The 26,542-nt window shown below is 43.9% G+C and overlaps 1 protein-coding gene across 1 annotated transcript in view; it reads left to right on the forward strand.

Moving 5' to 3' along the window:
• Positions 1 to 26,542, forward strand: part of LOC8033550 (cubilin) — a 264,814-nt gene that overhangs the window by 60,961 nt on the left and 177,311 nt on the right. The window contains exons 5-12 of the mRNA XM_042291012.1: positions 151 to 195; positions 258 to 296; positions 1,872 to 1,973; positions 2,415 to 2,518; positions 4,873 to 4,999; positions 11,111 to 11,279; positions 18,909 to 19,040; positions 21,640 to 21,726. Coding sequence (XP_042146946.1) covers positions 151 to 195; positions 258 to 296; positions 1,872 to 1,973; positions 2,415 to 2,518; positions 4,873 to 4,999; positions 11,111 to 11,279; positions 18,909 to 19,040; positions 21,640 to 21,726 — 805 coding nt within the window. The remainder of the gene's footprint in view (positions 1 to 150; positions 196 to 257; positions 297 to 1,871; positions 1,974 to 2,414; positions 2,519 to 4,872; positions 5,000 to 11,110; positions 11,280 to 18,908; positions 19,041 to 21,639; positions 21,727 to 26,542) is intronic.

Here is a 26,542-nt window from a genome sequence, read left to right on the forward strand (position 1 = left end):
AGAACCAGTAAAATAAGACACGCATACCAAGAGAGCCTTGGAACTGAAGTTTAATTTTTCATTCACAATGGCCAAACCAGCTTTTGAAGTTTAGTTGCTTGCGAATTCCTATAGTCCTTATTGACGTTGTCCTCTTTGCTTTAAACGCAGCTACGCCAGACGAAAAGAAACCTAACTCGCAGTCTACAGATGCCGGTAAGTATTAGAAAAGTGGGATATCAAAAGAAGAGTCACCGAAGAGTCACCTCGCTTCGCAGGTCCTGCGCCTGAAGGCAGCCATGAGAAGGCTACAAAACGTGAGTTACTGTGATGAGTATTTACGCAATAAACAATTATACACACTCAAGAGTTTAATACCAAAGTCAGACTGATTAATTTAGTGACCTTCAACCAAGTGCACTTCGGCTTTAGTGTCATTTCTGTGGTGTGCCACGCGGTTTCTTCCTAAAGAACACACCTGGCTTCAAGTAAGTTTGACGAACTCACTTCACTCGATCGAGTGCATGGACTCGACAGCAGCTCTTTTAAACAATAAAACGTAACAACACAGAAACCAAAACCGTAGCATTATTTTTGTTCTCAAAGGAATTCGAAAATTTTGAGAGAAAGAACAGAAATGAGTGTCATTGCAAACAAATAGTGGGGTGGGCTTAACCTTACAGTTTAGGCTGATGTGTATCAAGATTAGCGCGGCTGTGAATCGATAAAATACGATGAGAAAGTCAGTTATTCCAGTGCTATCCTGGTCAGCAGAGAAGGATAGAGCCTACATTTGTTTCAGCATGTCGCTACAGGAGGCAACACGGTAATCACGACTAGTGCCAGGGCCTCCTTGTAGACCTCAGTGGGACAAGGCGGAACGCCAAGATTGGATCCATTTTTTTTTTCATCTTGGCTCTTGATAATTGATCAGAATTATCCAAGTGGTGTAAAGATTGTTCATTACTGTAACTTTGTCTTGTTTCATGTTTTTAGTAAATACGCAAAATACAACCGTGACATTTATGCCTTTACTTTGACATTTTCCGTGCCTAATAGTACTTTACCCATCGTTACAGCTATCATTTGCGAATGAAACTAATTTTTCAGGCGTGGCACTGAAGCCCTTAAAGTGACATTCGGTTAGCTGGTGCACTCGGTTAAAGTGCGCTAAATTAGCCCGTTTGACAAGGGTATGCATTCGCTCATCCCATGGGTAGCGCCATTAAGAGTGTGACTGTAACACCCTTAGAGTGCTCGTGAGTACCTTAAAATATAATGTTGGCAATTTTAAGAGCCCCCTACTGACATTTTATTGAGCAGCAAGTTTACAAACAACAAACACTACACACAGTCCTGAGTTACTCACAAAAGACAAATACCGACGCAATGAATGACGCTCGAAAGGGAAAATATGACTTTCTTGATAGCTCCACCGTCTTGTATCCTCGACAACTGGGACAGGCTTTCGAGTACGACCGTCTCCAAAATACCGAAGGTTGCAAGTATGTTGCTTTCTTCTCGTGAATAATTAACGTAGAACATACTCTTTCGAAGTCCATGAAATAAATATCCCAGCGGGAAACATAACCGTAGTCAAAAATTATTTGACGTAGTTGCTAGTGCAACCTCCGCTTCAGTTGCTTGAAGCTGGCGGTAGTTTGGCAAACAGCCTTGAAAAAGTATGTTCGCCTCACTTCACCTTGGCATGCTTTCGCATACCTTCAAAACATAAGTGCATTTCGTGAAACATAAAAAAAGGCATACTTTTTGAGATAGAGGCGCTGAAGTGGTGTAGCTATAGGTTCAAGTCTCTGAAACGCCTTTTTACACCCTTTAGCGTGAAACAATCCTCAGTGCGTGGGGACGTACATGACGCAGTCGCCTTGCAGAACCTGCGACGGGACGCCTGCAGCTCCAACCCCTGTGGACACGGCGGAACTTGCGTGAGCCGCTACAACGGCTACCTCTGCCTTTGCCCGGCAGGATGGCAGGTGAGATACAGGCCCGCATGACTGGTATTCAAGGTAAGGATGTCGTGAATCTCCCAAAGATCCACAAAAAGTAGGCTGAGGATCAACTGTTGTGAGCCTACGCGAAAATGGTTGATCGAGCTGACGCCAGCAGGTGGGGGAAGAAAAATACCTAAGTTAAAAAAAATATTTTTTTTGTTGTTTATATTGTGTTACCACTTTCTAACAAAAAATTAACTGCCGCATGAAATATGTTTTCCAAACTGCCTTGAAGTAGGGCAATATTGTGCAATAGTCGAGCCTTGTCGAGCAACACTGTTTAACGGTTGAACCTTATCATAGGGTTCAACTTTAGAACAACTTTGCTCGAGTTTTAGGAAAATAGTCAACTTTTGACAAAAAGGAAAGCTTCGGCAACCATTTTTGACATTCCAAATCCTAAACCAAGTGCTGGTCTTGCAGGGCGGTCGCTGCGAAGAGGACGTGGACGAATGTGCTCACTTGGCCGGCAGCGACCTAGGTTGCCAGAACGGCGCTACCTGCGTCAACACTCCTGGGGCGTACAGGTGAGGGGCCCATGAAATGGGGTCGAAAATAACTAAAGCCCTAGTTCGGGCATCGGAATAGTGCTGCAAAGTTATGCTAAAACGCTGGACTTGGCTACGTCGCTTTGCGGGGGATTCATTTTTGAATGTTGGTACTACGAAAAAAAAATTGAAGGATGCGTATGATATATATTGGGTGTTCACAATGTTTACTACGCAGTAAAACCTGCCCGAACGATTGACTCCTGCACATAGAAAGCTCAAATTTTCTTTAACTCTGTATGTAAAATTTACTTCCTAAATGGTGAATCGGCAAATTTCCAAGCTTTCTCATGCGGGTGCCGATTTTATATGTTCCTTTTACAGCTTAGGGAACACCATGGCCACCGTTTATATTTTGGTTTCACTCCAAGACTACCACGTTTACTCTCTTTCTGTCTATAGATATTTTTTTATATTTTTATTTGTGATGTTGATTTTTTTCATCTCTACAAATTTGCTCTCCAGGCAATTGGCTTGTACAACCAAACTGTAATCTTCCATGAAATTAGTAGGTTCTCTTTGCGACGCTTTCATTAGAAGATTAAGAAAAAACTAGTTCGTCCAATTCTACTTCAACAAACAAGCATCAGGCTTAGACGAATTAATTAAGGAAGTTCACTGAGCAACGCATGATCCACGTTAGCAAAACTGAATGGATAAAATATATTTTTTTATAAATCAGTTATTAGTAACGTTTGATCAGGACTACCAACATTCTTATCCACAGCGTCTAATGACGACGACCAACTTCCCACTATTTAACGGTCGATTTTAATCAAATAAACCGCTCCAGAAAGAGCCTGTACAGAAGCAAATATGCGTTTACAAAAAAGGTCCTTATGATTACTACGATACGCACTAAAACGCAACTCATACTAACGAAGATTTGGGGGTTCGGTGGCCGAGCGGGCTAGCACACACCAGCTCGGAGTACATGGAGCGAAAGCTCGCGCTGCAGAACCCAAGGATCCTAGTTTAAATCCCCACCCCTGCCCGTTTCGATCTGGATGAGCATCGTAGCGGCGTGCAGTCATGTATCAATACTGCGTGGTGCACGTTAAAGAGCCCAGGCTAGCGGTTGTACCACACTGATTAAATTGCTCATCTACTGCTGAGAGACAAGTCGCCCGTTGCGAAAAAATAAGTTCAAGCTGTATTAACATACACACGCAAGTTTGATTTATTTATTACAAACCAAAATTCCCGGGAAAAGATATGCAATAAAGAATAGTCGGTACCGAAGACATTACGGCTTTTAATTATGCGCATTAAGACACAGTGTTTTTTACTAATGAATTACGACCAAAGTTGAATGTTAATAATAGTACTTCATACAAAAATCACTAGCTCATTTTTTTTTTCTGAGAAACATTAGGCAAATGAAATCGAAAGTAACGAATGCAATTTGTTATTATTTTTCACGTTATATAGACACTTAAGCGCAGTACCCTTCCTTCGTAATGTTTGGTGATTCCGAGCATTTTAACGGGCGGTTTGATTATGGCATAAAACCCACGACGAGACATATATTGATATTATCTAGATATTCTGATCGTCTCTCTGTAGAATGACTCATAGTTTAAGATTTGCTTTGAGTGTTATGGGGAAAGGATAAAACTAAACCAAGTAATTTTGTCTGGAGCAAACGTATGCAGGCCAGCTGATTAGGATGCATCATAATCTAAACATTTGTGTCGTCCTGTCCATTATTTTATGTTTCCTTGTCTCAGGGTTTAGATTATTATGTCATTTTGTTTTCAGCACACTTCGTTTCGACTTAATTCTAGAGGTAGCCGACACTACGAGCTAATGGAATCAATTAAGCAGTGTTAAAAGGGCGAGTCTCTGGGCCTTTCCTGTTTCTAATTGGTTCAGCGATGAAAGAACATGTACACAACAATGACGGACACCGTGATGCATCACGATGTCCGTCAAGCAGCGTGGAAAGCGCACCATGGTGCGCTTTCGACGCTGCGTGGACCCATGAGCTCGTAGCGTCGGCTGCGTCTGGACTTGGGTGAAACGAAGTATTCTCTTTGTGAGGGAAGTATAGACCACGCCATGCAACTATCGCTTCCTGGGAGCTACTATCTTTGTCTTCGGCGCTGGGGATCGCGTCCCGAGCGTGTCCTGTCGCCCATTTCTGCTAAGTATCGTTCGCTGCGCACCCGTCTATATCCCGGTGACTGGCAACTATTTTCCTGATTTTGAAGCCTTCTTTTTCTCACCTTTTTTTTCTGGCGGTGGCACCTACCCAAATCTCTGTCATTGTAACCCCGGGAAAGCCACCCGTTTCGCGTTAACTACCCGATAACGAAGACTCCGTGTTGCAGGTGCCAATGCACCCAGGGCTTCTTCGGGGCCCACTGCACGGAACGCCAAGACGACTGCTCCCTGGCCAGCGCGAGTGCCCTCTGCGACCACGGCACCTGCATTGGACTGCCTCGCGTCGCGGGACAGGTACGCGCAGTCACAGCTGCCTCAGCAATGGACCGTTGGAGCGCCCGGAAGGCGTGGCCACGGAAGAAGCAATGTGGCCTCCGCACACGGTCCTCGAGACGCGACGATTTAGTACTCAAATACAGCCGCTTCCTAATATCCCATCATATATGATCCACGGTCGTATAGGTATACAAGCGTCTATAAGCGTCTTTCAGCGTCTACCCACATGGCTTAACAAAATGTTTGAAAAAAAAAACAACAACCAATGATTGTTTTTAAATTAACGAAAGAACAGTGCAACGCGCGGCTACAGCGTTCTATTAAAAGACATGAATTCTGGGCGCATTCAAGGGTCAGGCTTGCGTGCGTGCGTGTGGAGTGGGAGGGGCGAGGAGATGTAACGACATGGGCAAATTTAATGTAACGGAGGGACGTGGCATCACGAACGAAGAAAATTGCGATTTCACCAGCAACGAGGCATTTCTTTCTAAAATCATCCCATGCATACCCTTTTCTATTTCTACGTAGAAGAAGCCGCCCGAGGGTAAGGGAGGGGGAGAGGTGTCTTCTATTTCACCGGACCCTAATATATTGACCTTGGAATTAATTCCTTTCACATTATTAGTTTTTGCTGCTTTATTTTAATACTTTCAATGAACGTGGGCGAGCGTCATGGCTCACAACCGAAAAGGGACCTAGACACATCTGATTGTGCTATCCAGGACCGCTGATATATAAGCCTAGCCCATGTAGAAACAAAGGCCAGCGCCTTTCGTCCTCACACACTATCACTAATGGATCCATATAACATCGACTAGCTCGCGTCCGCGTCACCGCACATGTGTCTCGTAGCGTTTTATCCCTTTGTTGCATACTTCAAAAACGTCCATGCAAATCATAACATTTTGCGTTTTTGCAACTATTGGTATTGAGTTGAGACCCGGGATTTTTTTTCGTAGCTTTGAGAAATGTAGTTTATTATTTACAGAGCGCCAACTACAGTGGACAGCATGCGCTGGGGGCACAACATCCCTTTCGTCCCATGACAATAACTTTGGCTTTTTTTTTTTTTATCTCGACGTTTTTTTCTTCGTGGTGGAGCCTGGGGTTCCGTGTCGCGATACTCGTCATCAATGTCATCACTTTGGCTGGCATCTTCCCAGCAATCATCACACCTGCCTTGATCATCCTCTATGGCATTATCGATGTCATCATCCGCTCCCTAAAGGATCCTCATCACTTCCTGACGGCAGTCCGTCTTCAAGTACGACACTGATTTTTGAGTCAGATATTGGAATATCCTATAAAGCATCGATGTCTGCTTCTCTCAAAGGTGATTTGGTACCAAATCATGTATCTCTAAAAAAAAAATAGTATTTTTTCTTGGAATATTGCCACGCTCGTCGGCGAGCGACCGCGTGCGTGGCCAAGTGGTTATCGCGCTTGACTGTCGCGCAGAAAGTATAGGTTCGATTCCAGTCAGTGGAATGCTCTTTTATTTATTCTTTCAACATTTCGTTCTCGTGAGTTCGAGAACATTCTCGTCTGATCGAGTTCCGAAAGTTCCAGTCGTCGAACATTCTACGCCGATTAGTCCAGAAGCTTACGCATGTACAGTCGGGGACAAAAGTCCCCAGGACGTGCGAGCTGCGGCTGAAACGCATTGCTCTGCCATCTGCCGGCGGGTCGCCTGGTTTCGAGACCACACAAAAGCGCATGCGCGTCCTACTCTGCCAGCAAACATGTCTGTTTTCCCCCTCTTCTGCGGCACAGCGCGTAACTCGGAATCGGGCGCGTGGTACCGCCTCAGAGATGGCGCTGGTGGCTGACGAGCGTCTGCTACAGATTACGAAACTGGAGATACCGCCTGCGGCATCGCGCCGCATTTCGCCGTGTCAGCGCACCTTGCTTTATAACCAGTTGAGCTTATCGCTCAGTTGAGCTGCCGTGACTTCTTGCTTTATAGGTGCCATGTCAGTAAGCGCTATCTCCGAGGCGGTACCACGCGCCCGATTCCGACTTAGGCGCCAAGCCGCAGAAGAGCGGGAAAGAGCACATGTTGGCAGGCACAGTAGGACGCGCATGCGCTTTTTTGTGACCTCGAAACCAGGCGACCCGCCGGCAGATGGCAGAGCAATGCGTTTCAGTCGCAGCTCGCACGTTCTGGAGACTTTTGTCCCCGACTGTACATAAGGCACTCTGCGTGGCGAACCGGTGTCAGATTCGCCTCAGCGTTCGACTCTGCTCTTTCGCCGACTTCGACGCCCGCGACGCTCTACTGTTATCTTTAGTTTCCTTCTTTATTTTGGGCACAATTTCGCCCGATTAAACGTTTAGTTTACTCAGTTATTTGCCGCCTCATCACTTTTCATTTGTGACAATATGTAAAATTATGGCACATTATTCATTACAACAGAAAATTGGACCATCGCAGTATATTTACAGCGCTGCTGACCAAATACAATTTGTGCATAGCTCATGGCCCCGCCATGCTGCTGTTCATGGTGTCCACCAGAGTGGACAAGCCACATATAGATTACTTACTGAACAATGTAGAATTATTGGACACCCATATTTATAAAGATTACACCTCAAGAGTTACTCGAAGGTATGAAAACTTTAACATAGGAGTACTAAGTTTTTGCAACAGTTTACGACACTTTTGCGAGGATGCTCGTGCTTTACCTGGAAATTGTGGAAGCTGCCATCTTGGATACTGAGTATGTCAACACCAGTGAAATTATGGCGCCATCTATGAGTGGCAATCGAAAACACATATGTCCACAAACTTTTATTCCTGCGGACCTCAAAGTTTGGTTTATGTGCAGTTGGGAAAATCGTTGTACCCCCTCTTCTCAAACGCGTTTTTGGTTTTACGAAAAAAAAAAAAAAAAAAAAAAAAAAACATTTGACAAAATTAAGTTACGTTACTTTGTGTGGACATGTTTTGCTACACCATATAAACGTTTTTTTAGAAAACAAAAATAAAATTGGCACAACCCCAGATCGTCGTCATCTGAACACACCCTACAGCGACACTCGCGTTTGTTAGTGCTTTTTGCCGGAGCATCTACGACAAAGCACCAGGATCGCGACGTCAGACCGAGTGACACTCTGGCTTGTTTGGTTTGTTTTGGGGACCACTTTTGATATGTATGGGGGCGATAAGAAGCTAACACATTCGTCGGAAACCCGTTCCAAACTCTTTACCTGCACTGAACTTGCTCGGGTTTCGTGCAAACTAGTATACCTTTGTTGTCCAATATCTGTGTCATGTGTGGCTCGGAAGCACTTAAAACGACAGCTTGAGGTGCATCTCAAAGCAAGGTACGCTTAGTTTCCAACAGACGCCTTTTTTTAAGCATGTCAAATAATCGTTGCTCTCCTGTAGTTCCCTGGAGGCAAGAATTGTTCGTTTTCTTTTTATCGGCATTTGGCATTGTAATTATTAGTAGGTGAGGAATCTAAGCTAAAATACGGTGGGTGAAAAAGCATAAAAATAGCAATGCAAACCATTTGCGTTCGCTGCGAAATAACCCTCTGCCCCTAGTGTTCGAAAAGTGTTTTCTTTGTGTGTGTCTGTATCTGTGTTCCTTAATGCTTTTTTTAGCGCTTTTGGAGACGTATGTCAAGAATATTCCAATATAGAGCACGTAAACAAACGCTTTTAATGCGCTGGGCGGCCCGGGAAAATCAGTTTCTTAACGTGTCAGGCTGCGATTTACTACAAGGGTTCAACCACGCGGAGGAAGCACGGTGTGAAAATAATAACAAATAAACTTTCCTTGGTAAAAAAAAAAAGAAAAAAAAAAGAAAAAACGGAACTGTTTGGGCTAGCTGCCGCGGCATTCGCAGACGACGCCAGGATCAAGATAGCGGAGTTAAATGTGGCAACGACAGATGACGGAAGCGTCGATTGCACTGGTTCCAAATTAAATGACGATCTTCGGACACTTTCACTATGCCGGAACGTCTTTCTAATTTTAAATTATAACTGCGCGACAATTTATTGATAAAAAGTAAACCCAGAAAGAAAACGGAGATTTAAATACCTCATGACTGCCTGTTTTCGGTAGTGACATGATCGGTCCACGTGCTGCATTACCCTCGCGTCTGTCGTTGAGCCATCTTTCGTTGAGCCATCTTTCACGTTGAGCCATCTTTCGTTGAGCCATCTTTCGTTGAGCCATCTTTCGTTGAGCCATCTTTCGTTGAGCCATCTTTCACGTTGAGCCATCTTTCGTTGAGCCATCTTTCGTTGAGCCATCTTTCGTTGAGCCATCTTTCGTTGAGCCATCTTTCACGTTGAGCCATCTTTCGTTGAGCCATCTTTCGTTGAGCCATCTTTCGTTGAGCCATCTTTCGTTGAGCCATCTTTCACGTTGAGCCATCTTTCGTTGAGCCATCTTTCGTTGAGCCATCTTTCGTTGAGCCATCTTTCACGTTGAGCCATCTTTCGTTGAGCCATCTTTCGTTGAGCCATCTTTCGTTGAGCCATCTTTTGTTGAGCCATCTTTCGTTGAGCCATCTTTCACGTTGAGTCATCTTTCGTTGAGCCATCTTTCGTTGAGCCATCTTTCGTTGAGCCATCTTTCGTTGAGCCATCTTTCGTTGAGCCATCTTTCGTTGAGCCATCTTTCACGTTGAGCCATCTTTCATTGAGCCATCTTTCGTTGAGCCATATTTCGTTGAGCCATCTTTCGTTGAGCCATCTTTCGTTGAGCCATCTTTCGTTGAGCCATCTTTCACGTTGAGCCATCTTTCGTTGAGCCATCTTTCGTTGAGCCATCTTTCGTTGAGCCATCTTTCGTTGAGCCATCTTTCGTTGAGCCATCTTTCGTTGAGCCATCTTTCACGTTGAGCCATCTTTCGTTGAGCCATCTTTCGTTGAGCCATCTTTCGTTAAGCCATCTTTCGTTGAGCCATCTTTCGTTGAGCCATCTTTCGTTGAGCCATCTTTCGTTGAGCCATCTTTCACGTTGAGCCATCTTTCGTTGAGCCATCTTTCGTTGAGCCATCTTTCGTTGAGCCATCTTTTGTTGAGCCATCTTTCGTTGAGCCATCTTTCGTTGAGCCATCTTTCACGTTGAGCCATCTTTCGTTGAGCCATCTTTCGTTGAGCCATCTTTCGTTGAGCCATCTTTCGTTGAGCCATCTTTCACGTTGAGCCATCTTTCGTTGAGCCATCTTTCGTTGAGCCATCTTTCGTTGAGCCATCTTTCGTTGAGCCATCTTTCGTTGAGCCATCTTTCGTTGAGCCATCTTTCGCGTCTCTCGTTGAGCCATCCTATGCGATCCCGTTCATGACGTCGTCTGCGAATGCCGCTGCAGATAGGCAGAAACAGGCTTTTCTTTTTTGTTCTTGAACGAGGGGGGTTCATTAGTTGACATTTTTACTCCGAGCTTCCACCACCTAGCCGTACCTCTGTAAGAAATAGCAGCGCGAAACGTTGCGAAACCGAATTTTGAGGACCAGCTAAAGTGGGTTAGACGTGTTAGTTTACATGCTGCAGTGTATAAATACAAATGCCTTTTCAGTATATGTATTTGTGCCTTAGTATACGTGTATCTTAGTGTTTGTATTCCGGAATACATTTTAGAGTATCTCTGACCAGCCCTGAGCCCACGTCTAACAAACGTTGCGGTGCGCATCCGACCAACCCCGGTTTAATTGGTACCATTACTGAACCTGTTTTATTTTGAAATGCTATTACTAACCATTTTTTTAATGATCCCCGGCCAGTTTGATTGTTTGTTTGTTATATTATTACTATCGCTAATTTGTTACTGTTTTCGTCCCATCTTTTTTTTACCTGCGCTTTCCCTTCATAATGCCTTCGGGCGCTGAGGGTATGTTCCGTAAATAAATAAATAAATACGGCAATTCAAAAGAGAACTGATCAGGGGCTATTTCGACAGTGTCTGCATGAAACAAAACGCTACGAACTCTCCAGGGACGCAGCATGCCGACTCTAATTTGAACTTGAGTCACGTCACATGGTGTTCTTTCAGCCTTAATTAATCGACGTCAATTTCTAACCCCGTTGCTTAATGGGACGGTAGAACGGGACGTGCCTTTCAGGGCCTTTTTTTGCAATGTGAGACATTTCGCAAACCGTGGTTTCGCAGCCTGGCTTCCGTTGCCTCTGCGACCAAGGCTGGACGACGGGTCCCGGTCAGCTGTCGTGTTCCCAAGACGTGAACGAGTGCGCATCTGGAAGGCACTTCTGCTCCAAGAATCCTCCCGTGGCATGCCTAAACTTCCCGGGAGGCTTCGGGTGCGGACCCTGCCCGCAAGGTACGCCTCCCCTCGTCGCCCATTCGTACTCCAAACCTTCAGCTATTGACAGAATGAAAATGGCGAGGAGAACCTTTAGGTGTCGTGCACGCTCTCCAAGTTCGCGAAACTTTTGATGCCGCAAATCCTTCGGAAATTTCCGAAATACCAGGGTGTCCTCGAAAATAATGTATAAGGTTTGGTACCTGTGCTTGATTGGGCAGCCGACGGACTCCACAATGAAGCACAGGAGTCCGTTTGTCGCGTGCACGGAAGGGGTGGTGTATCAGATTCCACTTTCATGTGGCAAGATATGTGTCGGTCCGACAGGCAGATGTTTAAATGTACGGCTAACAGAACACTACCAGAAAGTGAACAGGGTTCGGGATAGCCACCTGTCGTGTCACTGTCATGACTGCGGGTGCTAACCATTATTTGCTTCTTCCGCTGTTCTCACTAGGCATAAAGATAGGACTGTTAGAGAGATAACTGAGGCGGACGCCATCAATAGTTCCAGCACGCGTTGTGTCAGTGTGGCTTCAACTGACTGGGCGGAAAAAAAAGTTACTCTACTTTGGGGTTCGTGGCGGGGTCACGGATCGGTTGAGACGTGGTGCGGTGACGCAGTGTGTATCTACGCTGAGGCCCTTGAATTCAATCAGTTGAAAGTTAGCGCTCTGTTGTGTCTGTTCTTCCAATGTCCTTATCTTAAAGCGCAATCAAATTTTCTCACGCACCATACCAACTCGCCCAACAACCAGCCCCTATAACAAATGTTATAAATAAAGCTATAACTAATGTTATAACTTTTATTAGCTGCGCCTCGCTTCGGTAACGCAGGTGCATTCCGTTATCTCTACCCATGTTTTGATATGAGAACTAGCGGTGCCAGTGTACGGATTGATACTTCTATATGAAAATACGTTAACTATGACCAAAAAAAAAAAACAGGTTGAAGTTTTTGATAATATCGCCATTTGGATAACTCCCCGCAGGAATAATTTTGTTAATGCAGTCGTTGTAATGCACCGTTTGTGTTCCTTAGTGTCGGCTGAAAGTGGTACTTGTCACAATTTCTTAGCTGCCCCAACTAACTATATTTGCGGAATCACCGGCCTTCACCTTTTTCGGTATGGTGTTTAGTATCGCGCAATTCAGGATAGTTATTGTGAAATTGGCAGGTGAAAATGATATGAAAACCAATATTCAAATATACCCGCGCCTTTCAGTACCGTGAAATGAATGGTCGGCTGGCTTATTATAGTCCGTCACGCACTCGAGTTAACTAGAACTAGAACTAGCAGGTAAACAGGTTAAAGCGAGAGAAAGTAAGGCTGGGGAGGAGGAAGCAGGTGGCAAGCCGGAGTGAGGGTGATGTCTTCTACTCTCCAGCAATCCATCTGCTTCCTCTTCCCGAGCCTCCCTTTCCCTCTCCCCGAACTCCTAACCTGCCACCGACCATAGTCGATTGGGCAGTCTAAAAATTGACTATGCCGAACGTTTGTTTAACGCTGTTGCGCGGCTGCTGGAGCGAGCTTCGGGGTCGTTAATTTGACACCATGAAACTGGTTGTAATTAGTCTTAAACAACGTCTATATTCCAAAGACTTCCGCTCACGACGCTTTTTTATTGTTACCAGTAAAGTCTTTCACTTTGAGAAAACACGGTGAGAACCAAATTTTAAATTCAGTAACTTGTCGAAAACAAACTATTTTGGCCCACCATGTGGGTTATTATTTCAGCGATGTTTGTTGGTATATTTAGAAAATTCTCAGGCAAATCGGGAACTATGAAGACCACTCCAGTTAGTGCATTTTATTTGTAAGTGTTGCATAGTTTTAAAGTCGCATTCAATGAGGAAATTTATTAACGTAGAGAGCCCTAGATTGCACATATTCAACGATACAATACTTAGAATAAAAACCGCATGGCGGTTTAATTAAACTTGTATTGGCACGGGATTTCACGGGCATCATGAACACCAGTCAAAGACAACGAGAAAGATACTTTAAAAAATTGCAGGGTCATTTCATATTTTCTGATCTAGAACACAGGATAAATACGTCACAAAGGCGAACAACGGGAGAAGCAAAGAAAGATCACGCTTCAGAAATGGGCACGAGAATAAAATTCGAAGAAATCGTTTTCATTGGCATTGAGATGGGCGTTTCGGTGCATTTTAATAACTGATTAATTGGTGCGCAGGGACCGCTAGTGTAGTACTCGCCGGGTCATGCTATTACCCCGTCTAGAGAACCGCCAAGTCACAAAAGAGCAGGAATCGAAGATCCTCCGCAGTAACTGATGCTTCCCAAGGCGACAGCCAATCGTTCCTCGTTAGTCGGTTCGGCCAATACCCCCCCAGAAGACAAGGCCTGCTCATTACGTCATCGTTACTGGATCCCCGGCTGGCCCCAAATGGCAAAAACGCTGAGGCTCAGCTGGAGTCACAACAAAGTTTCAGACGCGTCAGTCTTGGCGTTGTCGCGTGCTACCCTCCCGCTGGTTGGGGAGGCATGCACGAGCTGGCGGCGATGCTGAGTCGAAACCTAGGTGTCGCTGCTTGGATCCACTGGTGATGACGTTTGGCGGGGAAATCTTCCGGCCTTGTCTTCTGGGTAGTGTTGGTTCAGCGCTCCAAAAGGCGGTCCTCCCTGCCAGCAACACCTTTTCGATAGCAAGGCCGTTATGCAGGATCTTCTACGTCGAGTACCGTAGGCCAGCGCGGTGCACACATTGGACACCACTGGTATACGTGAGCCTTTGGCTGTTGCTCATCTACTCACTGATTGAATGCGGGTCCTGCAGCCAAACGATGACGCAGAATCCGTGCCCCGCGCTGGTTTCCGCCGGTGACGTACAAAATCCTGCACGACTGCCTCGCTCTATTGGAGGCATAGAGTTATTATAATGTACGCTAGAGGTTCAACTGGCGCTAGTGTCTATGCGACTTCCGTGACGCAAATTGAAGCAGACAGCAACCAGTCTACTTTTGCGGTGCTCCTGTGCATTCCTATGGGAAAACGCGCGTGCATTTTGTCTCTTCGCCGGAAAATAACACGGAACACTTTGGTTATTTGGGTCGTACCGAATAGCATGTACCTTTATTAACACTGTAAAAGTGTAATTGCTTTAGTTAGCGCATTTTTCTTCATCAGTGAACGATATTTAACTTCGCTACATTTCAGCCCCAAACGTATGTTCCGCAGCAGGTGTGCAAAAACAAGCGACGATTCAAAGCAAAATTACAATCGAAACGAACATAGGGTGTGTTGAAGGCTCGCCAGCATTCCTGTGACGCTTGTATATTTATAATATGCCAGTCAGTCACTATATGAAAATGATCCCGTCGTGCATGAGCGGATAAAAACCTTCAAAACGTAGAGAATAAAGTCCGTGGGCTATGAAAGGTGTCTCTTCGTATTCTTTTCTCTGCCGGGCAGCTTTTATCGCGTACTTGTTCTCAAAGCTATCGAGCGCGCGGGTGATGTTTGAACGTAGAACAAGCAGCTTCGCTCAGGGCAGAAAGAATAAAGCGCGCGGTACTTATTTAAAATCGGAATAGATTACGTGGCCTTCAATTTATTTTGATCGTACATGCACTGCGAGTTACTGATCCAGTGTTACTGTGTAGTTCTTGCCGCCGCTCTTGATTTTCCAGATGTCCTTCGTTCGTTTGGCATGTATAACGCCCATGCTGGAAATCGCCGACGCCGCGTTCGCGCTAACAGTGTCCGACAGTGCACATAAATACATGTACGAAGCCGGGTTAGCACCGTTTTTAATGCGACAAATTCGAAAGAAAAACGCCGTAACTGACCAATTATTTCATCGGCCTGACTGTGAAACGTTCGAAGCTACCTAGTACGTACAAATTATTTGGGATATTTTCTCTTATGATGGAGCGCAGGGAGAAAATGCACTCACTTTTTCCCATAGAAATGCATTACCGGAAGTCCATTTTCGACTGGTTGCTGTCTGCTTCAATTTGCGTCAGCACACTAGCGCCACTTGAACCTCTAGCGTACGTTATAATAACTCTATGATTGGAGGTGTCGGTGTCACTCGCTAAGGCGCCCAGTGCATATAGTCTGGAACATGTTTACCAGAGTGAAGTGATTTCGTTTTATCGAACATGATTAGGGGAAAGCTCAAGATGTCCGCTTGGGCAGCGAGGTTCGTATTCGGCATCATTTAATACAGTAACCTGAAAAAAAATATTTGGCACGTTTCTGAAATAACGAATGTCTCCCTGCCTCCTGCGCAAGGCAAAAAAAAAAAAAGAAAGAAAGAAAGAAAGAACGAGCTCGTTTTATTTTTGTTCCTATGCAATCACTCACCTAAAAAAACTTAGCTCCGCCCTAATTCAATGATCAAGACCAAGACAAAAGAAAACCTTTTTCCAAGTCACACAAATTTTATCTGCGCTAACAAGCCGTCGTGTCAAAATGTTTTTGTTTTGTAAATAATAATTTATAGTGAAACCTTTTCCTGTAGACAAAACTGGAAAGTGATTTTGAATCTGTCAATTTTTATTTACATTCTCGCAGCGAAATGTCGGTTGTGTCCAGTCTTGGGAAAGCTATGTTTAAAAAGTAATTGTTACAGTTACAGATAGTTTATGAAAAATATATTTAAGTTACAGTTACAGTTAGTTCAAAAAATAAAAGTAACGCGTTACAGCTACAGTTACTTTGTCATAGGAATATAGTTACTTTCAATATACTTTTTTTATTTAGTGATGACGGCATTGGTAACAGTACGCAATGACAACAATTTATATTTATCTTGGAACTCTCTGAAAACTCTTATTTCTCATTTTAAGACATTATTAAAGTCGAGCGACATTATTTAATCAAAGCGTATGTTGCTTGGATACAAAATGAATTAAATAATAAATTATTTTGTTCATGCGCGAACGCAGCCGCAACTGCTTTTTAAAGATCACTTAACTTTCTCCTTTTGATGCTGAACACATCCCACCTCTTGCTAAAGAGGCGCTCAAAGGGTGCGGTGGACGGCTGTGCAGTATTCGTACGCATGAAAACTTTCCTAATGGTGGGGAAGCCGTTGAGGCCGTAGAGCGTTGTCGAGGTTTCAGGCTTCCATCGTTCTGTAATCATGCCTAGCGGTAGTGTCCAGAAATGAAAGTCGAAACTCACCCCGAGGTGCTTGCGAAGGTTGGAGGAAGAGAACCTTCTGGCTCCGTATACGTTTTTGTAGTGTACGCAGCGCACAGTGAAGTTATCGCCACCATATTCGACGACGTCAAAGCGCAGTTCATAGCCGGGTCACGGTAACACCTGCCGTCCGTCACTCATGACAGCCTCTCGTTTGAGCTATAACGGTTAGTGACCATTCAACTGTTTTCTTTCTTTAAGAGTTGTTTTATTCTGCTTCCTCAGCTGACAGGAGAGGGAGATACCAATTAACCGACGGGCTACATTACAATATTAGGGAGGGGAGCAGAAGGCTAAACCATTTGGAATTGAATGAAGTGGGAAAGAACGTTAGCATCAAACGTGGTAAAGAAAGAAGCGAACAAAAACAACAAAAAACTCGACTCGAAATGCGTTTCGCCTTTCTTTTTAATTTCTTTTGTGCAACGCAGAACAAAAGACTCGACCGTGGATCACGGCTTCAGGACGCCTACATGTGAAAGGGCAATTCGGACAGTAGAAACATCGTCTGTGGGCCAGGTCAGACAGTGTCTACTGGCGGCGACTCGCTTTTGCAAAGAAAGCTTGTTACGACTGATGCGACACCGACGAAGAAGGCTCTCGTTCGGCGTTAAACAGTTCACCGTTAGGTGTCTAGGCAACGCGTTTCTCCGCAAGGTGGCTCTGTCGCTTGGCTGAAGAGGCGGGGGTGATCGATGACGCCGGAAAGGGTAAACACGGGGCGATAGAGTCACGCACGAGAAGGTTGACATAAACTAAATGCCAAATCCGCATATCTGCGCATTAAAAATAAAAAAAAAAACATAAAACTAGGAAGATGTCTGCCCTTTGCGCATTGCATTTTGCCCTTGGCATTTTGCCCTTGGCATTTTGCCCTTGGCATTTTGCTTTGACAAAAAAAAAAAGTGAGTTCTTGTTTTATTTTGTTCGGTCTAATTTGGGGCCCAACCTCCGAACATGGTCGAACCCGCGGTAGTGTTCACAAATTGGGTTAATTTGGAAAAAAAATATCTGCATCTTTGCCAATAATTTTAGTTCCTTTTTTAGACAAGTATTTAGGTTATCGTTACAGTTACCTAAAAATATATCGAGTCACACTTAAAAGTTTCCAAATTAAGTAACAAGCTACAATGTCGCGATAGTACCCAAGACTCACTGTGTCTGAAGGTCCCAGGAGATTTCCTTTGAAATGCTTCCTGCCAACTTCAAGTACTTGTGGTGTTTCGTTTGAATTATATATTTAGGTTTTTATGAACCTTCCAATGGCTGTTATTTTATTAGGTTTCTACATACGATATAACATTATGGATACGGAAACATATTAAGACTCTTTTTACGTAGTGCTTAAATATTTTTAAGTTGTATTGGAATATCAGTGAAAAGACTAAAACGCCTCGCAACCACGGCTTTAACCCATTCTTCGCATGCACGATCTCCCTCTTAAATAATGGTCTCGAAATGTGAGAGATGTCGCTAAAGGTGTGGTAGTTTTCTGCGGTGTGGGCCCCTTTGCGAGTCGAGGAAGGCGAAGCTGTAAGTGTATTAATGTATAGGCTGGAATCACTCATATGCATGCAGGAAATTTGATATCCGGTTAGGCTTTACCAGTATTCTTAGCGTTACCGAAAAAAGTAGGGAAATACTTTAACAAGATGTAAAGTTGGGCGAGTTGGTTGATGGTCATATTGAATGGATTAAAACAGCGCAAAAAAGACGAAGGACCAGTAAAAGGAAACACAGACACAGCGCTGTGTGTAAAGTGTAATACTTTACTCGTTATTTGCAAATAAAAAGAACAAAACGTGTTACCGACCGGCGTTACCTAAGAATAAAAAGACCGCGTTACGGTTACTCTTACCATTATAATGTAACGCACATCACTTCCTCGTTACATTTGTAATTGTGAAGAAACACGTTTTACTTTTTAACGTTAAAAGGTACATAAAAGCGCCATATTTTGAAGAACATTATGCCCATGCAGAAACTGAACATAGTTGCCAGTATACAGAAAAAAAGCAAAGAAAAACGCTAAAAATGCAAAGAAATATATAACTTTGCGCCTAAAAGCACGAAAGAAAGGTAAGTGTAATTTTTTAAGTCTTGTAAAGAATATATAACGAGCAACGCAATTACGTTACACGTTACTCGAAATAAGTATCGCAAGTACGTTACCCATCAGAGTTTTGAGAATACGACAAGTACATTATTACGTTAACGCAAAGCGTAACTGGTTACCGGTAACACCGTTAATGTAACGCGTTACCGCCAACAAAGGGGCATTACTAAATGCAGTAAACGTTAGACGACCTATCAAAGACTGTCAAAGACTGCCCGAGACCTTCCATCCCTCACGTAATCCGAGATAATTTGCAACCTTATGCAACGTGCGTGGCCCCAGTGAAAACAACCTTGGGCTAGTATGAACCGTGTCCGGAAGATGGCTCTATCTATTTGAGGTCCCCGCTCGCAGGCTACTCCGGAGACGGGTACAGCTGCAGCGACGTGGACGAATGCCTGGTGAACAACGGAGGCTGCTCCCAGAATCCCCGAGTGGACTGCTTCAACACGATTGGCTCACGCTCCTGCGGACCCTGCCCGCCTGGTGGGTTCCGGCGCCATCTGCCTCTGCACTCGCGTAGAGCGCGAACCACGTCATCCGAAGACGCCCTACGCTCTTCGCCCAGTCATATTCTACTCGCCCGGTAAAATATGTAGCCACTATTATTTTCAGCACGAGATTAGAGTAGGAGCCCCACATGTACGAAAGTTACCACTACGCAGTCCCGTTGCGTTCTTCGGCTGTTTTCGTCTCGGTTACGAATGTACCCAAAATGAAAATATTAAATCAGGGGCAATCTGCGGGCACATGTAACTACATGGTAGTCGACGCGACGTAGAATAAATGCATCCTGCGCAAGTATTTCGACGTCATCACTATGAGATTGAGTGCAGACACAGATTGGCCCCGAGTGCTCTACCAGCAGTGACGTCAGAGTTCGGTACGCCCCGCCTCGAGCTCGGGCCGATTGCTGCGTTTGCGCCATCCGAGTGGGATAACGTTACTTGGAGGTAGCGTAGGCTATTGTCGGAGTTCGTTTATTCTATAGCTGGTGGCCATGGAACGCGGTGTGATATTTTATGTACGTGGTACGCACACTTCCTACTCCAGGTGTATTTATCCACGTGTGCTTGGTGCACATTGTTAATGTCCTTTTTAGAATACCTGAGAATGCACCACGCACACGTATAAAGTACCACGTGCTAGGAACGTCGTACAACGGGCAGCTATGTGACTCTCGTCTGCCACGTTGCGGCACGCACTGCGTCCAATTTACCCATATTTGACCAAACATGATAAAGTTGCATCAATTTATTTATATGCTCGATTTTTCTTTTTATCTTCAAAATGGGAAATTTCTCTTTGCGCGCTATTTAGGCACAGAATCGTTTGCATTAAACGAAGGTCTCTGCTGCTTCCCCGACGTTTTTTGTTTTTTGCAATCTTACATTTATTTGTGAAGAATATTTAGATGTATACATTTAGATTTGCTTTATATTGATACATTTTGATATGGCGCTTGTTTCAGTTTTATTTAGGCAATTAGTGGTGATTTTATTTATGGTTCCAAGCTGTTCGGTAGTACTTAAGTGATTTTTGTAGAAATAGGTGTCTCGAGTTTTTTTTTTTTATAAAATCTAAGAAAACCTCATAGACACTGGTTGAGTCAACTTTATCGAAAACTTTAGTACCGCTTGTACTAATAAAGCTATCAGACAATCAATAAAGCAAAGCGCGTTTCTTAGAGCTGGCATGCAAACTTTACCGTGGCCCATAAAACTACAAAGTGCAAGATACTCACTCATGTCTATGGCTATCAATCCTGATCTTGCTATCGGGAACTCAAGGTTTTGCCGAAATCTGGAACGACCGCACTGCACTTGTCGCCATCCGGCAGCGCTGGCAGCACGACTACCAAAGCGACACTATTCCACAACAAAGCTCTTACTTCAATGATGTCCACCTGTTCGTCGTGAAGATGGAAAAACAAAATGTATTGTAAAAGTAAACATTTCATAGCACTAACAGAACGTGTTTTTTTTTTTTAGATGTTGACATGTCCATGGCCACGTAAGATGTATTTTCCTACCCCATTTATCATGACACCATTGTTCGCGTGCAATATTCTACTCTTACTTAGCACCTCGATATTTAATACTATGTTTGAGTTTGAGGTCTCATTTTAGTTTCGAAAAAACTTTATTCACAATAAGTTATTAAATTTTACAGCCCACTAACTGTAACTTGTTTTTAAGGTAAGTTGAAACAAAAAAAAAAAAATAGTTTGCATCGTCAGAATTGTTGTTTTGTAAAAATGCATACAAAATATTTTTTTTATAGATGGTACTTTTTATATAACATATTTAAAACATTTTACAGCTTCAGCTGAGAAGGATAACGCATTGCCTTTTATAAATAATACCATAAGAGATATTCAGTTCGCGTTCTATATTCATGCTGACGAGCGCTCTTATTAGTGAATGTATCCGAATGCTTCATGAGCTAGGACTTACCATCCTTCTTTTCGCAAGTTTCTTCGTAAAAGTAAGTGCGTTGTCTAGTCACTATCATTTTCTATCCGTTAAATTACATCAAAATGTGCGCGATGTTTTTATTAACTTCTTTTCGTTGTTTTTTATTCACTCCCAATCCTCTCGCAAATCCGCACAGTGGATTAAAAAACCCTCGGCCCAAACTCTTCACCCAAACAATGACGACTGAAACGGAGTTTCAACTTACGCCTCGACCGCGTACTCAAAAGTAGTCTCTAGATTTCCACTTGATGACGTCATAAAGTATGGTACTGTTGCGAGCCGCGATCCCGGCAGTAACACACTAGCGGAAGCGGATACGGAAGAGGCCTGTTCCAGTGCAGGTTCTTCTGCAGCTTGACCGTCCAAAAGGCTACACTCGTGTTCCCTCGAACGCTTTGCGGGAACTTCTACGATCAACCGCCAGGTTCGCGACATCCGACAGCATGACACCAAGGCTCCTGCGAAGTAATTTCTTTCCATTTTGGGACCATATTTTTTTGATACGTGGGTGGTTTTTAGGAGGGTGAGCACACCATTCAGAAACGCATTTTAAGCACCGAATGTATAGGGGCACAGCGCAGACAGTCACGGAGTTGGGCCTCTCGCAGGCTACGTTGGAGATGGTGTAACCTGCACCTACCTAGGACTGTGCAACGTGGACAACGGTGGATGCAGCCCCCTCGCCACCTGCATTGGTAAGATCAGGGTTGCATTGCATCTCGCGCCGACGTTGTTCTAAAAAGGTCGACCCTGGCGCCAAGATATTTGGGTCCCGCCAAACCATTCTTCACATTTCGACAGGGCCGCCGTTTTGTAAGGAATTCAGCTTGTAAACGAACGGTACTGGAGACAAACTAAGCTTCGAGCAGATAGTCGAAACGAATATAAAAAACCAGCGACTTCGACGCCTTATACTTTTGCCCATAGTTTAAAAACGGTCAACTTTATTTTGCAGAAAAACTGCGGGCAAGTATTTGGCAAAAATTACGATTTCAAACAGTATTATTTTTAAGATAGTTTCACTTGATTCTGGATGACTGTTCTTTTTTAACACAAAAAATGCGTTTATACACTAATAATTGATACGCTCTAACAGTAATTTAGAGACAACAAATTTTTAGCCTTTTCACTCTGTTTAAGAAGGAAGAGCAGCGGAGCTGTAAGGTTCTGTTCTCGGCTGTGGCTTTCCAGGCGAGCGATCTGCTCTTCTTTCGCAAAGGAATTCGAAGCGCTCGACGCAGTGGAACTTGAGGCGATAGCGGCCTCCCGGTGGCTGCGGAACCATTCGCGCTACTGCGCCATCGCCGCTCGTTTCGTTCCCGTTCTTCTTCCTCCTAAGAAATGTTGCCGCCATTTATGAGGGACGGCGGCAAGCAGACAACCGGCAAACACCACACTCTGGACAGCTACCGCCATCTATGAGCGACGGCGGCAACCAGAGTGTTGTGTCGACCACGGGTGTCGACATTTGTTTGGTACCGGACGCGATCAAGGGGAAAATACACTTTCAAGAAAAATGGGTGTAAAAGAGTTATCGTTACACCCTTTGTCCCATATAATACACCCCAAAGCTTCATTTCGACGTACTGAGCCCTATAGTCGAACAAACGACCCCAAATTTCACGAGGGGCTTGATAACGGTGCGATATAACTTTTTCAATAGCTAAAGTACGTATCAAAGACCACATAAAGAAAACACCGAGTTTTTGCAGTAGGGCCAAGAAAACCCCGATTATTTTTTTTTTGTAGTCAGTAAAACATACATTACCTATTTTAAAAAGTTGTACCACACGGCTATCAAGCCCCTCGTAAAATTTCAGGCCGTCTGTTCGACTATAGGGCTCAGTACGTCGAATTGAAGTTTTGGGGTGTATTATATGGGACAAATGGTGTAACGATAGACCCCTTTTCTCTTGAGAGTGTAGCCCTTAACAGCTCCGCTGTAAAAAAAAAAAAAAAAAAAAAAAAATCTAAATGATTGCGATGAAATGTGTGGAAGGCGAAAATTATTTTTAATTATACGAATATAACTAGAAGACATATTTGACGTTGATCATAAACACATTTCCGCTTATTTGTGTTTCTTTTCTTTTTTAGAAAGACCTATGTATTTTTGGTATTTGTTTAATGCTAGCGCTAGAACGGCTATTATTAATTAAACAAAAAAAAAACAAAAAAAAAAACAAGAGACAGTATATTTTCTTTAAGCGTGGCTGCATCGGACACGTGTAGAGTTCGAAAGATTCCCCTCAGCCATTGTCACATCATCCTTTTTTTTTTGTTCCCAACGCGCACTTCGTAAGTGCAAACGACGGATGACGACGAGTTCTATCACAGGTCAAAATCCAGAATCATTCTAAACTAATTCCTTGGAGCTTTCTTTTTTTAAATTCATCTTGCTGGTTTTTAAATTCGTATAGTTATGGAACTAAAAGTGTCTTCAGGCGGAATGTTCCCACTAGAAGTGATTTCCTTTCGCTCGCAAGTTTTAACCGACCACTACCGCGAGTGTAATTTTGAACAATCGTCCTGCTCCGACTGGAATAGAATGAGGACACTGTGGCCATTCTGGTGACTGACTGATGAAACTCTTTTACCAGTGTCGCCCGGGGAAAGTGATTCCACCGAGTTCACCAGAATTGGCACTGAGACTACGCCGACTGCAAAGCAATCTGCCCGTAGCTGCCCAGTATTGGACCGTGATGAAAAACTTGACAGCCCCCAAATAATGTAAAAATGTTGTTGCCGACACTTGCTTTATACTCGTCTTGGTTTGTCTGCTACTTGAGCAGCTTCAGTGACGTCAGAAGGTTCATCGAAAGGACGTATAAAATGGCCACTGTCACGCTCAATCGCGATCGTACGCTAAATCAAGAAAGGTGAGAAAAAACGGTGAGACAAATGAAAATGATATATATTTACAAGAAGAAGGAAAGAAACTTAAATTAAAAATTCAGATTAAAGATTAGAAAAAAACAAAAAAAAACAAAAAAAAACGAATTTAAACATTTTTTAATTTAAATATCAGGTAGACAGCCCCTGACACACGTCCTTTTGGAGTTAGAGTAGGTGATCGGCCAGCGGACTTCCTTTTGAACCATGGCTGTCGGCCAGGCTTATGCCATATGAACTGGCCCGGAAACGCCTTCGGGGACGAGACAGGAGCTTGCCGGGCGCTGGTGCGAGGCCAGACGTCGGTGTAGTGGCTTCGGGGCAGAACCGAAGACAAACTGTCTTGTCCAGCAAAAAGCCTCTTGCACGCACCCGCACCTCGCACTTCGCTGTATTCTTCTCTTTTTCATTGCCTTTTTTCAACCCGGACAGCGGCACTTACGCGAGTGATGTGCAGAATAAAAGCTACGTATTTATATCCTGTAGTTTCATTTAGTACCAACTTCGTTACTAGTTAATTACTGTTACACTTATTTCACGCGAAGAATACATTAGAGTGGCACATAAACTACAACATAGGAATGGGAATTGTAAATAAAAGCGCAATCGCTTTCCATTGCGGTGTGAGAAAAAATACCTTAATTATAGTTCCAAATCAAAGTACAACATGCAAAAAAAATCGGCAGCAGGGCGTCATAACAAAATTGAAACAAAAAGACATATAACAAAGTATGCTACAACGCACATCAGTCGAAGAAGTTGCATAAAAAATTAAACAAGGCATATTGCTACCCCGGTTGCAGAGCTACAAACAAAGCTTTGCAGTCGATAAAAGTTGCTAAAGAAAAAAAAAAAGATCAGTGTCTCAATGCAACAATATGACTAAGTAATTAATCCCAGTCGGTGTACTGCATGGAAGAATACGAGGGGGGACCCAACAGTAACCGGAAATAATTTCCGGAGGGCGGGCCGTTAGTAAAGTACCGGCTTCCACCGCTACCAGCGCTGAGCATTACCCCTCCCGAGTCAGTATGCCGACCGGCGTCGTCCCCTAAAGTTCTAGTGGCACGTTGTAATTTTTTTCTCCAAGCTCTTAAAAATCACTTCTCGTTTCTTTGCAAAGTGTAATTTGAAGGAAATTTCATTTCCATAGAACGTTTTCCTTTCAGTACTTTTTTTCACAGGGCCAACAAAAGAAACTCACACGGGGCGAGGTCCGCTAAATAGGGGCGTGCAGAAGCGGTGTCATGCTATTTTTGTTCAAAATTGTTGCACTGACAGGGCAGTGTGTGCTGGGGCATTGTCAAGAGAGAGCCCCCCTCCCCCCTTTCCCCTTTCCCACAAATCGGGGTGTTTCTGACTCACTGAGCTGCGCAAGTATCGCAAAAATACCAGGTAAAACACCTGATTAACACTTTCATCAGGAGGAACAAGCTCAGAGTGAACAATGCCCGAATTCTCTCGATGCTTTCATCAGTTGAGGAGGTTTAGGGTCGCCCTGAACGAGGATGGTCGCCTTGAAGCCACTGGTAGACCTGCGATTTCTTCATAGCATTTTCACTCTAAGCTGTCTGAAGCATTACACAAGTTTCCGCCACCGTTTTCTCTAGAAAAGAAAACAATTTTACGATCGCACGCTGTTTCTTTAAATCAGGCATTGCAAAAAGCGAGGAATGAAAGAAATCCCAACATGCCACTAGAACTTCAGCCGACGACGCAGGGCTGCGGATTGACTTAGAGGGGTGCCGCTGAAAGGTGGCGGAGGTTGTTACTACGAACAGCTCACCCTCCATGAATTCATTCCGTTTACTTTTGAGTCCCCCTTTTCGTATATCTTAATGTTTACGCGGGAGTTGCATTCAATACGGAGCGCGAGTTGTTCTGCTTGTTGCACAGGGGTTGTGTTTAAGTAAGAACGCGGAACTCTGATTGGCTCCGATTGGAAGGATAGTGGGTAGACTTGGAGGCCGCTAGCATTGAGGTCTAGCCACTGTCCTCCCATCAGCCAATCAGAGCTCGGGGTTCTGTCGTCAGCGCAACCCGTGCGCAAGGAGCAGACGAGCTTGCCTTCAGCATACCGGCTTTGAGTCTGTAATCGGGTGCTAGTTCATTGTAAAAAGAGAAATAGATACCTATTCTGCAGTATTTTTTGTTTTGCGGAAATGATTTCGAAAAACTCCTTCAGGCGAGCTAACATCTTTTATGAGAATTAAGTCATATCACTTTGAAGCGTTTAATTTGATGTGTAGTGTTTTTTTTTTTTTTTGCTAAGAAAAAACGTAGGAGCTTTTCTCTTAATCATATTTACTTTGTCCGTGCTCTTTCGTGAAAAAGGTTCTAAAACCTGCTCCTCACTTTGTTGTTGGCCATTTGAGGACGTCATCTCAAAACAGCCTAACTCAAAGGGGCTGCGCAAGTTGACGTTTATTTCGGCGCTTGGAGAACAATCCGAAAGACTTTCATTCGGTATGGACAACATTTTTACTTTCTTAAGCTCCCCTGTTTCCTCATTATTTATTTATTAATATATTTTTGTATGAACTGCAATCTTGTGTCAGCATTTATCTGGCTTCCGCATATCGACCAAGCTGTTGTATAAACTAAAGGATGGTTCGCGCA

This window comes from Ixodes scapularis, unplaced genomic scaffold (genome assembly GCF_016920785.2).
Source record: "Ixodes scapularis isolate PalLabHiFi unplaced genomic scaffold, ASM1692078v2 PGA_scaffold0__279_contigs__length_252992795, whole genome shotgun sequence".
Classification (NCBI taxonomy): Eukaryota; Metazoa; Arthropoda; class Arachnida; order Ixodida; family Ixodidae; genus Ixodes; species Ixodes scapularis.